Source organism: Puma concolor, chromosome A1 (assembly GCF_028749965.1).
Source record: "Puma concolor isolate L17-30 chromosome A1, mPumCon1.1.hap2, whole genome shotgun sequence".
NCBI classification, from domain to species: domain Eukaryota; kingdom Metazoa; phylum Chordata; class Mammalia; order Carnivora; family Felidae; genus Puma; species Puma concolor.
The window spans coordinates 15,809,318-15,824,259 of NC_141667.1; the positions used below are offsets into that span (position 1 = coordinate 15,809,318).

Consider the following 14,942-nt stretch of genomic DNA (forward strand, 5'->3'; position numbering starts at 1 on the left):
TGGCGCAGTCGGTTAAGCGCCCGACTTCAGCCAGGTCACGATCTCGCGGTCCGTGAGTTCGAGCCCCGCGTCGGGCTCTGGGCTGATGGCTCAGAGCCTGGAGCCTGTTTCCGATTCTGTGTCTCCCTCTCTCTCTGCCCCTCCCCCGTTCATGCTCTGTCTCTCTCTGTCCCAAAAATAAATAAACGTTGAAAAAAAAAATTATCTTCTGAACTCTGGTTTTTAATTTTAAATAAAATTGTATTATTAGTGACATGTTAGTTAATGATAAATAAGGTCATTTATCAAACAAACCTATTTACAATATATATTTCGCTATATATGTTGTAAAAAGAAAAAAAATAGAAATTCTTCACTTGGTTACTTTCCAAATCAAAGTCTTCAGTATTTTAATAGGTAAGGGTCAAAATTTTCCAGATAAATATTGAAGATTTTGGTTAAGTACCAAATTTTCTATTCACCACAATTTTGTACTAGGACAAATAAAGGATTAATGGCAGAATCTTTTTTTTTCTAAGCATGGGACATAGCAGTGTACTTAATACTTCATGTGTTCTGAATAGTGAATAAAATGCCTGTGTCTCTGCCTTACCACATGTCCCTGGCTAGATTCTTCTAAATGATGCTGCATTCTGTCACCTTTCTGCTGTCTTGATTTCCAGTCTAATTGAAAAGTATTCTCAGATTCATTCTACCTGGCGGATTGGATTCTATCGTTTAAAGTCAAATCACGTTTCAGTACAACCTTTAGTGATCTGTCACTGCCTTCAGTTAAAAGTTACATTTCATAACATCTTCTTTTCTCCAACTAGACGGCAAGTCCCCTGAAAGCAGGAGCTTTGTGTTTTAATTCTTAACATTCTGGACAGCTTAGATCACTGCCTTATACAGCACAGACAATGCATGCCCCCTTACAGATTAAGTGGTAGGAGAAAAACAATGTCAATTTAAGAGCTGACTACAGATTTCTTTTAGAGAAAAAAATTCTTTGTAAGATGAGAGAGGAAGAATGGTGATGATTAGTTATACAGTGTGAGTCTCCTGTAGAATGCTGGACAGCCAGTGTAAATGTCAAGCCATGAAAAAAAGCTGTGTGTGTGTGTGTGTGTGTATTTCAGGTGCTTTTCTTCAGTTTTTAATTAGATACAATAAATGAGTATATTCTTACTGAAAATACTCAAAGTCCATTTCATAAACATTTCTTAAGCATATTTACTTTGGGGTGCCTGGATGGCTCTGTCCCTTAAGTGTCCAACTTGATTTGGTCTCAGGTCATGACTTCGTGGTTCCTGAATTCGAGCCCTGCGTTGGACTCTGCACTGACAGTGTGGAGCCTGCTTAGAATTCTCTCTCCTTCTCTCTCTGTGCCTCCCCCACACTCTCAATATCTCTCTCTCTTTCTCTCTCTCAAAAACAAATACATTAACAATAAAAAAAGAAACATATTTTCTCGTTTGCAAGAGACAAAGAGCGATAGAGAGAGAGGGAGAGAAAGAGCGAGATAGAGAGAGAGTTGGGGGGCAAAGGGAAAAGGATATAGAGTCTTCAGAATGCTCCACATTCAGCATGGAGCACAATGTGACAATGTGGGGTTCGATCTCACAATCATGAGATCATGACCTGAGCTGAAATCAATAGTCAGAGGCTTAACTGACTGAGCCATCCAGGCACCCCAAGAAAGATTCTTATTTTCTACACTATAATTATTGCTCATAAATGTGATTAAACACTACACTTAGATTGTTATTTTTGTTTGATGCTTAATTATATATTGTTCATTTAATACTTTGTCTTTACCTTTTCAGACATTTATTCTTATTTTCATTTGACTGCTATAGCTCCAAATATTTTATCAATGGGACATTATTAAATTGATAGATTTTTTAAATGTTTATTTATTTTTGAGACAGAGAGAGACAGAGAATGAGTGGGGAGGGGCAGAGGGAGAGGGAGACACAGAATGGGAAGCAGGCTCCAGGCTCTGAGCCATCAGCCCAGAGCCCGACGTGGGGCTCGAACTCACGGACCACGAGATCATGACCTGAGCTGAAGTCGGACGCTTAACCGACTGAGCCACCCAGGCGCCCCTATAATTAATAGATTTTATATTTAATATTATAGTAATTATATTAAATACTGAGGCATTCAGTATTTTAAAATACATTTCCCTGATTGTCACATGAGTATTCTAACAAGATATCCTAACAGGAAGAGGATTATCTTATTGTAGTTCTTTTTTTCAAGTGTCACTAAAAAAAGATCCATCGACTATTAGCTCGTTATTTTGCAAATAAGTACTTCAGCACCATTTATTATCTTTATAATTTAATTTCATTGGAAACTGGTAAAATTATTTCCTTGTCTGTCGAGTTAGGGAATTTCTCTGGGATAGTTACGTATTCTTCCCACCTAAAACTCAAATATTTCTTTACTCAGAGTAATTTATTTGGATTCTTCATATTATTTTTCCATCTATGTATTTACTTTTTAGTTACCTTCAGTGTGCCCCTTAAAACATGTAGCCCTTCGTATGTGATTTCAAATTCTTTATATTTTCATCTCTCTTAAAAATTACAAAATAGTAATAATTGTGTCCATATCTCCATTTTACAAAGGAGGAAACAGACACACCGAGAACAAGGATTTGGTGGTGGTCCCACACATAATTAGCAGAGAAACCAGGTTTCAAATAGAGCCAACCTATTTCCAGAGTCAAACTCTAAAACTTTCTTCTTTGTTTTTCCTCTTATTTTTTTTAACAGATATTTACTTAAAGTTTCCTCTGTGTCAGGCACCGTGGTAGGAGTGAGGAATACAGCAGTTAAATAAGTCAGACAAAATTCCTTGTATGCCTGGATTTTATAGTCTAAATGGGGAGAGAGCCCACCCTGTGACAAGTGTTGTGATGAGGGAAGTTCCAGTTATCATATAACCATTTGTCATTGGACACAAAATGGATTTTTTTCTGTCTAATGACTGCTGGGTATTGGGTGTTGGGTAGCCAAAGTCCTGGCTAATTTTCTCTTAAGGGCATTACATTTTTCCAGTTATGTTTTGAGTATGGATGGAGTCAGGATTACCAAGACTTTTGGGAAAAGAGGGAAGTGACTGAAGCTTGACAGATGATAGAAATCAGGAGAGACAGCAAAATTCCATAAGACTCAAAAGAGCAGGAGGCGTCCAAGGACACTGACATCACCTCTCAACTCCCTTGTGAGAATGAGAGGAAAGCAGTGTCCTCTTGGGCAGTGTTCCTTCTTTTTCCATCTTTCTGATTACTGATTCCATTTTAAGCAGAGGCTATTTGAGTTTTATCACCTTACCAGAAATTTTAAATTGGCAATGTTTTCATGTGTCCACTCAAAAAGTCTTTGTCAGATATTTAAGTATGGTTTTCTCTTTCTCACATTAGGTGCATCCCAATATATGCTAACTGCCTCTCTTTCATCCTGCTTGACCCTTGCAATGTCCTGTGATCTTCTGCTGAGGGAAGTCCTTTGAGCTCCAATTCCCAGTGATTTCTCCAACACAGTAAGAAGTGGTGAGTAGATCTGGGCCAGTATTTATATATTTTCTTGTGAATCTCAATGCCTCTCTGCTTTGGAAGTGACTTTCAGGATCCATCCACAGACCAAGTTTATTTAGCTCTACATTGTTATCCTAGCAAATATTTGGAAGAATGAGCCTGAAATATATTTTTAGCCTGCAATTTCTTTTGTCTATTATTCCTTTCAAATATCTGCTAAGCTGGGCTCCTTTTTCACCATACTCTGTTCACCCTTACTTTTGCTACTATCTTTGAGTACATGGTAATTTGGGAGAAGGGCTATAGCGGGAATGGGAGAGTAATGGAAAACAAATATATATATATGTGTGTGTATATATGTATATATACATACACATATATATACACACACACACACACATATACACATATGTGTGTGTGTGTGTGTGTGTGTGTGTGTGTATATATATATATATATATATAATTTATTTATTTATTTTTATTCATGTGTTTGAGATGTTCTAGAGAATCTAGATAACCAGCCGGTCCCTTTCTATGTACTTTTTGTATTACCCTTTCCACAATGGTTAAAAATGCTACCTTTGCCTTCTGTCAAGGTCATATGCTTATACATAGATTTAGATATCTAATTTTATTCACTCCCCTGAATCTGTTCACCTCCTCTCTTTATTTCTCTACTAGTACCATATTTAAAGAGTATTTCATTGTTTTATGCTAGTCTTAGCCTATCAATAACTAATTTTGTGATTGGACCAGCCTTTGTGATTCTTATTATGATTCCAAGACACTCTTCCGCAATAAGCATTAGGAAAATTTGAAAAAAAAAAAAAAATGTTTATTACTTACATATCCTGGAAATTATGTGGCATGCCTGGGGTCACACAGAGAGGTGGAGGGTAGAGAGAAAGAGGATGTGGAGGGGCCTTAAAGTTCTATTGGTATTGGGGTCAAGGGTGGGTCCTAGGGTCTGGGAGACTCACTCTTTATTGATGAATTTAAAACATAAGAGTGGGAATTTAAAGCATCGTAAGAGAGGCAGAGAGAAAAAGGCCCAAATCAACATTATCAAAATCAATCAAGGTCTCTAAAACAAAGAGTCTCCCGGGACAGGGGGAGGCAGCCTGGATCTTGATCTAGTCCTGTGGCTGGCATGGTGTTTGTTCCAGATAGCCCTCTTTGAAGTGGGGGCCTTGGCAATCAAAGCTTAAGTCAGGCACTTGCAAAAAAAAAAAAAAAAAAAAAAAGAGAAAAGAAAAAGAAAAAAAAAGAAAAGAGAAAAACCAACTCTCTGGGTTTACACTCACTATATTCATCTTTATAATGTCTAGATATCTGTTAGGATCTGTCCTCTCTTCTTCTGTTTCTGCTAATTACATACCTCCATCATCTTCTTTTTCAATACATTTTTGCTTTTCTTAATCCTTTACTATTTATTTGCATTTTATTAACAGATGACTAATTGAGTTTATCATTAAAATTAGATTTAATTTATAGATTAATATGAAAATTTAAGTGCTCTGATTAAGTAATTTGGTAAATATATTATTTTGGGGTGTGTTTTTATAATTTCAGTAACATTGCTCTTTATATAGAATAAACTTGAAAATTATGTATTGATTTTTTTCCTCTAATGATTTTAGAAGGGTTTGTGCTAATTTGCTCGATTTGTTTTTGCCATTTTAAATTGTACCTGATTTACCATTTATTCATATATATTTTTTTAATTAATTAATTTATTTGAGAGAGGCAAGGACACTGTAAGAAGGGAAGGGGCAGAGAGAGGGAGAGAAAGAATCTTGGAGTAGGCTGAGTACTTCCAGTGTAGAGCTCTACGCAGGGCTCAAACTCATGAAACCTGGAGATCATGACATGACCCGACACCAAGCGTCAATGCTTACCTGACTGAGTCACCCAGGTGCCCTTGTAGTTTGGGTTTTGTTTTTGTTTTTTTTTTTTTTTTAATATAGGAAATCGATCCATTTGGGGCATTTGCTAGTATTCAAAAATGTTGGCAAAACATCCCATTACTATGCAAGGTGTTTCTGTAGACTTTCTTACATTTTCCTATAGACAATTTCATCATCTGTTAACAAGGATAATCTTGTGTTTTGTTTCTATTTATCATGGTTACGTTTTTCTCTTTGAAGTGAGAATATTTTTATTTTTACAATGCTGATTAGTTGTAGTGACTGTAGGTGTCCTGAGACCAGAAGAGTTGCTTAGATGAACCTATCAGAAACCTACCAGAATGTGCTCCTTCATAAACATGTGAGCTGAATAAATGTCTTATTTTAGACCCCATGGATCATGGGTTTTCTTTTTTTTTTTTTTTAATTTTTTTTTTTCAACGTTTATTTATTTTTGGGACAGAGAGAGACAGAGCATGAACAGGGGAGGGGCAGAGAGAGAGGGAGACACAGAATCGGAAACAGGCTCCAGGCTCTGAGCCATCAGCCCAGAGCCTGACGCGGGGCTCGAACTCACTGACCGCGAGATTGTGACCTGGCTGAAGTCGGACGCTTAACCGACTGCGCCACCCAGGCACCCCTGGGTTTTCTTTTTTTCAGCAACAGTTGTTTCTTTTGAAGCAATGGGTAAATATTTCCAACTTTTTATATAAATTTCCTATCTCATTTTGAATTTGGTACACCTCTTCTAAGCAGCATATTTATATACAGCTTTGATGAAAAATGATATTTAATCCGATTATGACTACAATATGTTTGAATTTATTTCTACTTTCTTCTTTCATTTTCTATGCTTTCACCTTCCATCTTTTATTCTCCTTTCTGGCCTTGTGCTCCATTGATAAAATAAGCTTTTTTATTTAACTTTCTGAAAATCCTTCCTTGCTTTGGAAATCACAGACTTTTATTCTGCTAATTTAGCATTTACTCTTCAAGCTTTAACATATGAAATAAAACATGAATTACAAGATTTTTTTCTTCTTTATTATATTCTGCAGAGATTCTGAAGGCAAAGATTAATACGACATTTGTCAAAATGTCAGTAGCGAACAGTAAAAACTTATTTTTTATACATTGGAAAAAATTCTTAACTAAGGGGTCCTCCTTGATTTTAGATAGCTTACCATTTTTAACTAAATCTAGGAAAGGTTATTGATAATAGCAAATTATATTCCTTCAGCATTTTGAGCACGTGGTTTTTGTCAACCTCTTTCAGCTTTAAAAAAAAATTAGGGGCACTTGGGTGGCTCAGTCAGATAAGCTTCTGACTTTGACTCAAGTCATGATATGGTTCATGAGTTTGAGCCCTGCATCAGGCTCTGTGCTGACAGCTCAGAGCCTGGAGCCTGCTTCAGATTCTGTGTCGCACTCTCTCTTCACCCCTGCCCCTTTCACACTGGTCTCTCTCTTTCAAAAATAAATAAACATTAAAGAAAATTAAAAAAAAAATTAACACAGGAATCTACTTTAAATCTAATTCTCATTGTTTTTAATTATTCTGCATTTTGTCTTTGATACTGTAAAGATTTTTCTCTTTATCTTTGAGGTTTAACAGGGGTTTTTTTAATTTTTTTTTTTTTATTTATTTTTGAGAAAGAGAGACAGAGAGTCTCTCTGTGGGAGGGGAGGGGCAGAGAGAGGGAGACACAGAATCAGAAGCAGGCTTTGAGCTGTCAGCACAGAGCCCAAAGTGGGGCTCGAACTCGTGTACCTCAAGATCGTGACCTGAGCCAAAGTAGGACACTTAACTAACTGAACCACCAACGCACCCCTGAGATTTACCAGTTTTAAACTGTCATATCCAAGCGAAGATTTGATTTTGTGCTTGGCTTTGGTGTTTATGTTCATTGTAAGGACACATCTATTTTCAATATGAGAAACTGTCAAGTAATTTTACCTATCTATATTGTTGATTGCTATAATTTCTTCTTAATTCTTCTAGGCACGTTATACTCCATATCTGCTAAGTGTTCTTATGCATTTTTAAAGTTTTGATCCACCTGAGCTTTTTTGCTTGAATTAATGAATTTTACATTTGACTTGTTAAACTTTCTTTGTGTCCTGTCTAGAGGTAATGCTGCCTAGTAATTTGTGTTGTTCTGTCTTTATATCTGTGTCTATGTGTATGTGTATACATATACGTATATTATATATGTTTATATACAGGTATATGTCTTTGTAATTACAGTATAAACTTAAGAATATAAACATATATATGTAGTTTTATACATACCTAAATATCTATAAATTTCTATATGTAGTTCTGTATATATGTATGTAATACATATGTAGTTCTGTATATATGTAATTTCTATATGTAGTTCTTTTCTATATATTCAATAACTATAGTTTTATATGTTTATATATAATTACATATATAAAACTGAATTATTGTATGCTTCTTATATGGTTCTATATACTTTTTTATATATGCAAAAACTATAGTTTTATTTTGATAAGGATTTAATTAATTCATTGATTTCATAGGGATTTTTAAATTGTTTTCATACACACTTGTTTTCTTTCATTGTCTCATTTCACTTAATTGCTTCTTGGTCTTTTTGTAAACATGTTATTTTTTTTTTTAATTTTGAGAATCCTAAATATACTTTTATTAAAATATTTTCTGATCACTTATGTGTTTTGTATTATTCAGAGTAAATTCACTTTCTGACTTATTTTTTTATTTCATTGTCTACCTTTTTTTTTTTTAATTTTTTTTTCAACGTTTATTTATTTTTGGGACAAAGAGAGACAGAGCATGAACGGGGGAGGGGCAGAGAGAGAGGGAGACACAGAATTGGAAACAGGTTCCAGGCTCCGAGCCATCAGCCCAGAGCCTGACGCGGGGCTCGAACTCACGGACCGCGAGATCGTGACCTGGCTGAAGTCGGACGCTTAACCGACTGCGCCACCCAGGCGCCCCTCATTGTCTACCTTTTAATGTGTTGATCTGCGGGCTTAGAGTAAACAATAATATATACACTTCTCTCTTATTTTGGAAATCTCTTTTTCTCTCTATTCAGTCTTTACCATTTAGTAGTTTGGGAGATGCTACTAAACCAAAGGCTTCCTGATCACCCATCCTGGCTCGGAGGCTAGGTCTGCCTTCCACCGTTTCCTGGTGTACTTTTGTGTAAGCAGTGAGTGCCTGTGCACGTGCACGTGCGTGCTCGCTCACACACACACACACACACACACACACACACACACACTAATTTTCATTGTCTTTGTTTCTTTTAGATATATTTTGTATGTTCTGGGGGCATATAAATGCTAAGCTACCAGGATTCAGCAGGCTTAGATTGTTAATATTTATATTTACTCTTTTTATTTTTGTGCTGGTTGTTGTCCAGAGAATTATTTATGCACTTGTGAACATATATATGTATGAGTGCGTTCATTTTGGTATGGCTATTCTGTTTTTAATTTCATCTTTACATATTATTATCCATAACTGTCTTGTGTTTATAGAAAAGGCCATCTTTACATATGGTATCACTAACTCTCCCAAAATTCCAGAGTGGGTATTTTAAAGCATAATTTATGGATGTAAAAGCTGAGGCTCGGAAAGTTTAGGTGGCTTATCTAGCATAATCAAATCGGCTTGCCATAAGTTCATGCTTTCCGCTATGCACCTGATTTTTTTTTCTAAAAACTGCTGTTTTACCTATCCAAAAGAAATTTTCCTGTGTTATTTATAATTTTATCAATTCCCAACATTTAAAAAAATAATCTTACAAATATATTAACACATCTTTATCCCTACACAACTGTCCATAGGCCTCACATGTTTGACAAAGCATTCGTATGTATGTTTAAAACAAACGTTAAAAAGCTTACATTGAAAAATGTTTGTATGTATGTTTAAAAATGTTAAAAAAATTACATTTAAAACAAATGTAAAAATATGTACATCAGCACCATAAATCCTTTCAAGAGTGTATATATTTGAGGGAAATTAGTTCCTACCACTGGTGAGTCAAATGATTGAATTAAGCCCTTTTGAATGTAGCCATTCATTAAATTCACAAATTCCAGATATAGTATTTTTGTCTGCGGATTTTTAATCACTGAGTGGGTCTCAACAATATTAAAACTCTCCTGTTTTTAAAAATATTTTTGGACTTATACTTATATGGGTTAAATAACTTGAATGCCCATCTTTAAATCCAGGTCAAATTTTCATTATATCATCAAATGAAAATTACTTAAAAATATAAAATAAAATCCTTATTGGAATGTAAAAACAAACAACTGAAATATATAGATAGATATAGATATAGATATAGATATAGGTATCTAGATATGATTGTAATCTAAGGCAGAAAGTTGAATGCTCTCCAAATTTTGCAAATATTGAAATATGGGAAATAGTAATAGATTTTTTTACATATTTAACATACTTACATTAAATATATTTGGGATTGTAGAATGGAATACTCAAATGCAAATAAATGTACAATAATCAACTAATACAATATTTCAGATACAAACATGCACAAATATTTATTCTCGTACATAGAGCTGACTATAGGGTAGTTAAAATGAGAGACAATCAAGCTTTGTATTTTCATATGAATCTTGCTATGGCCACATGTACAATTTGGTCTTCTGGTTATGATAATATAAAGAAGGAATTAGGAATGATGGAAATAATGTTTTAGTGAGTTGACATTAAGTAACAGCATTTGTTTTTTTTTTTTTTTTTTTTTTTTTTTGGTGTTTGAAAATCCTTTTCCCTGAAGTGTATAGAGAGGAAATTATATGTTTACTCTTAAGTGGATGCACTGTTGTTTCTTTAAAAGTATTCTGAGGCAAGTGTTAAATTCCAAAAGTAGCATATTCAGATAAACATGATCAAAGATAGTTTGGGGTAAGAAGAAAGTTGATACAAATCAGAACACTGCACATAGAGAATGACTTAGTGTTTCCTTTACATACAGAAGATTGATTTTTACAGGACCTGGAGAAATCTACCAAACAGGGAATCTAAATCATGGTGAATCTTCTCTAGGTACTAGATTATGGTGTTCTTTCTTTTCCCACACAATACAGTAGTTTAAGCAAAAGTAATTCAAAATTTACAAAATATTCTGCAATTATGCATATTTTCCACCCATAGTTTGAAAAATATTCATAATAACAAGAGGAAATATAATTTGTACACCACATTATGATAGCCTCGCTAATGCAAGATGAATTCAAACGTTGCATTTCCTTTCCTGACTGTCCCTAGGACATATTTTTCATTTTTCCTAATTTAAAATTTTTCTACCTCCTAGCAATTGCAAGCAGCTCTCATAAACATGTTTGTCAGCTACGATTTCTCTTAAAATTTGCCCAAGAGCATATTACATGTACATTTCTTGTTTAAAGGAATGCTTCTGAATAAACTCAATGAAAGTTATTTGTACATATGGCTCAATTTTAAATACAAGCTATTCACAGATCATAACACATTAACATCAAACTGACTTTGAATGCGGATTTGCAAGCTGTTCATGGGTATGTAAAAATAAAACAAAACTGCTCAGGCCTATTCCATATTAAGTCAAAGCAGATCTCACATAGATTAAAAAGTATATGTAATTCGTGTTCACCTTCATTGTCCTTCAGAGTGAAGTTTGGGTTTACAGACAGGCGTTCATCAAGAAAGAAGTTAAACCTTGGTCCATTTGCAAAATCATCTTTATCAGTAGCACTGATGGTATGAATAACCTAAAGAGAGAAAGCAAATACTAAATAGTAAACTTAATTTTGCTTATTCCTTTGATTTTAATTATATTTGTCATCACAAAAGGATTTTAAAAAGCCCCCTTGATCCACCTTGCCCACTTTCAAATTTAACTAATAAACGTACCAGCTAATTGGCTCTTATATGAGATTTTAGGAAACACATTACAGTACAATTTATAATCATTCACACTTTATTTCCTAGCATAGCACAGACATTTATTTATTATTATTTTTTTTTCTTTATCACCCACAGTACCTTGGGCCAATTAGTCGCAAGATTTTGTATGGATACCTGTTTGGGGAAACATGAGTATCATGTGTACAAATATAAATATCCTAGTGTTCATGTACAACAGATTTGTGGTGTTCCTGGTTCTCAGTACATGCAAACACAGTGGAGTCATACTGTTTTTATTGTTTCGGGGAACTTTTGAGAGCATGATCTAGCCCCTCTATTTTACAGATAAGGATCGGAGACCCTAAAGGATTGTGATGGGACTCCTAACCGTTAAAATAGTAGCAAAGGCAAAACCAGACCACTCCGAGTTTTATGGAATACTTCTCATATACGGTGGTTGGGAGAAAGCAGTCTAAAATTTGGAGTCTGTGCATTATATAGCAGACAATGTTTGAATACATAAATAAAACATTCCAGGTGACCGAAGAACAGAACACAAATCCCAATAGCTGTAGACGTTACACTCTTAAGGAGGAAATGGCCAAACCAATAAGCAGGACAATATTCTCCTCTTTTAAAACTTTGTATCCTAATGCTTAGGTATCTTTCATCTATCCCTTCCTTAGATAAATTAAGAACAAAGAGAGCAACAAGAAGCTTGTGAAAGAGTGTGTCCTATATGGGAAATATAGTGTGTTCATTTCAAAAATTGTTACGATTTCTAAAAACATCTTACTCAATTTCATCCCATTTCCATCTTTTCTGAGTGAAAGAATACACCAGTATGTGCAACAGTTAAAATGTAAATTCCTGTCCAAGTATTGAGCCCATTAGTTGGTCTGGCAGATGAGGACGAATATAAAAGTCCTAAAAAGGAATCATCAGTGGCAGTGACACCAGAAAAGCATGTGTCCACACGCATTTCATTGCCAAAAGCGCTTCAGGCAATAGAAGTGATCCATTTCGTCCATATATGCATGCGGCTCTCACCCTGGCATCCTTGTTCAAGATGTACTTTCTCAGAAAGAAATCCTAGGTAAAGCCTCCTCCTTCCAGCCCACCTATTCCAAGAAGTCTCTATCATTCATCACTTCTTTCCTTCCCTTCACGCTATTACTTTATGAACTGAAAAATCTACGTATCTCCTTGATGTTTGCCTTCTTTTCCATCTAAAGCACAGCTACTCTCTGGATAGATCGTTCTTCCCTTGCTGTTGGCTTTTGACTTGATAGGAGAATAAATTGATGGATAATCAGAAACAATCTGACAACTTTTCTCAAGTGCATGAAAAGCTCCATGGAGGTCAGAGAATGTGTAGTATAATCTGAAGAACAGACCTACATTCTGTACATATCAGGTACTTAATATAAAACTGAAATAAAACTACCAAATTTTCAAGATTGTTTTCAGGGTAACATAATGTAAATGTACATTTTTTTTCTTTTGGAAAAAAAATGTCCTATCTCCCCCTACACTTTGTTCATGGTCATTCTCTAATTCTGAGTCCTATTATGCTGATGATAGCTCAAAACCTACAGACACATTTTCAAGTTCATTTCTTATCCTAGAATGTGATTCTGGAAGATAGTGACAGAGAACACTCAATTTAAACCAACTAAATTATTTTATGTTTCCTCTTATTACTTCTTTGGGACAATTATTTTTTTTCTCATTTGAAACTAATTTATACATTATTTTAAATTTCCTTAATGTGTTTATACTTAAGTTTATTCTATTTGTTGAGCACTGATATAATCTATATTTTATCTTTCCTGTCTTACTGTTATCTTTAGCAAAATGTACTTTCCATTTTTATACCAGTAATTTCAAATCTGCATTTGCCAGGAAGCTCACTGTAGCAAATTTATCTTCCTCAAAGATTTCTCGATCTCATGTCCGTAGCAAATGATGAGCTGATTACCACATTTTGTTTAAGAGGGAACCATGCATCTTGAATTCCTACAGAATTGTTGCTGACACATCTACACTTAAATATTTTTCCATACTTCTGAAAAATGCCTCCAAAACCATAGAATGTCGCTCTACTTTCATCTAGAACTCTGAGATATTCTGTTGATGCGAGAAGGTATATTCAATTTTTCTGTTTACTGATTACCTTTTTTTCTTTCAGTAGTAAATAGATTTCCATTTATTGTTTCCTTGGACTTTTATTAGTAAACCCAGCTCAGAAGGTAACATGTTTGGGGCTCCTGGGTGGCTCAGTCTGTTAAGCGTCTGACTTTTGATTTCAGCTCAGCTCATGATCTCAGGGTTAGTGAGACTGAGTCCAGCCTCAGGCTCTGCACTGACAGTGCGGAGCCTGCTGGGGATTCTCTCTCTCTCTCTCTCTCTCTCTTTCCCTCTCTCTCTTCCTCTCTCTGTTCTTCCCCTGCTCGTGTTCATGCTCCCTCTCTCTCTCAAAATATAAATAAACTTAAAAAAAAAAGAAGCTAACATGTTTGTGATTTTTAAAAGATTTAAGTGTCTAGATATCTAGATAAGTGCCATGTATCTGTCATTAATATTTTCTATTCTTTTGTCAGTAATGATTTATCTACACTCTGCTACCTGTGACGTTTGCTCAATTTGTTGGTGATGTACAATCCATTAACAATTTGCTTTCTCTCACTCCTTTTAACTGAAATTAGATGTTTCCTATCATATGCATATTATGTAATTAGTGCATAAATTCTTTGATTATTTTGAAAGATCTGAGAGAAGCAGTTACAGATTTATTCTACTAAAGGGAGGGAGAGTCCAAGTTGATAGTTGGTGTTTACTAAATAAATATATTCCTCTGTTTAAATGTGTTTTCCATAGTCTATTACTTCTTGAGTACTTTATTAAGGGGAAAAAATCAAACGAGTCAGTGTCACGGATTTATACAAATAATGTAGTCTTCTGTTAGGTAAATGAGGTAATCCTAACTAAACATTTAAAGTAAAAGAATGTTCTGTGGAACACACTGTATCTTCTTGAAAGTAATCAATGAATTTGCTTTATAATATAATCTCACATGGGCGCATATCTTTATTTAATAACAATACCAACCTTTGTTAGTTCAACGAGGTTGATCTTTGTAAAATCTAAGTGTAAGATGTCTGCTGATCTAGGTATATTTTTCATACAAAGTTATATTGTTAATAATTGACACGTTGGATGGAGGGAGGCTGGTATCAGACAATACATTTTTTTTAACAGATGTTATATTTCCTAAGTTTGCTGCTAATGAAATACACATACAAACACGGGAAAATTTGGTATAAATAAGCTAGAAATCGTCCTCATCATTTATGTTTCGGTTTTTATGTGTAGGCCCATCTCATTTATTTTGAATTCACTTTACTTTGGGAACTGACTTCAAATTTCATGCATGCATGATTTTCTTCTTAGTATTTTTTTTCATGCAAGGTACTTAAAAGATTTTTTTTCAGAACAGGGAACTATATTAACTCAGAGAAATATATTGTTGTATTTCAGGTGTATTGATACCTGAATCAACCTGAACTCTGCTGTTATATGTGGTTTAAAC

General features: G+C 34.7%; 1 protein-coding gene across 5 annotated transcripts in view; it reads right to left on the minus strand.

Moving 5' to 3' along the window:
- The window catches only part of CDH18 (cadherin 18), a 1,017,877-nt gene that overhangs the window by 18,557 nt on the left and 984,378 nt on the right, over positions 1-14,942 (minus strand). For all 5 annotated transcript variants that reach the window (XM_086676364.1, XM_086676366.1, XM_086676367.1 and 2 more), the window contains one exon: positions 11,097-11,214. In XM_086676364.1, coding sequence (XP_086532490.1) covers positions 11,097-11,214 — 118 coding nt within the window. The remainder of the gene's footprint in view (positions 1-11,096; positions 11,215-14,942) is intronic.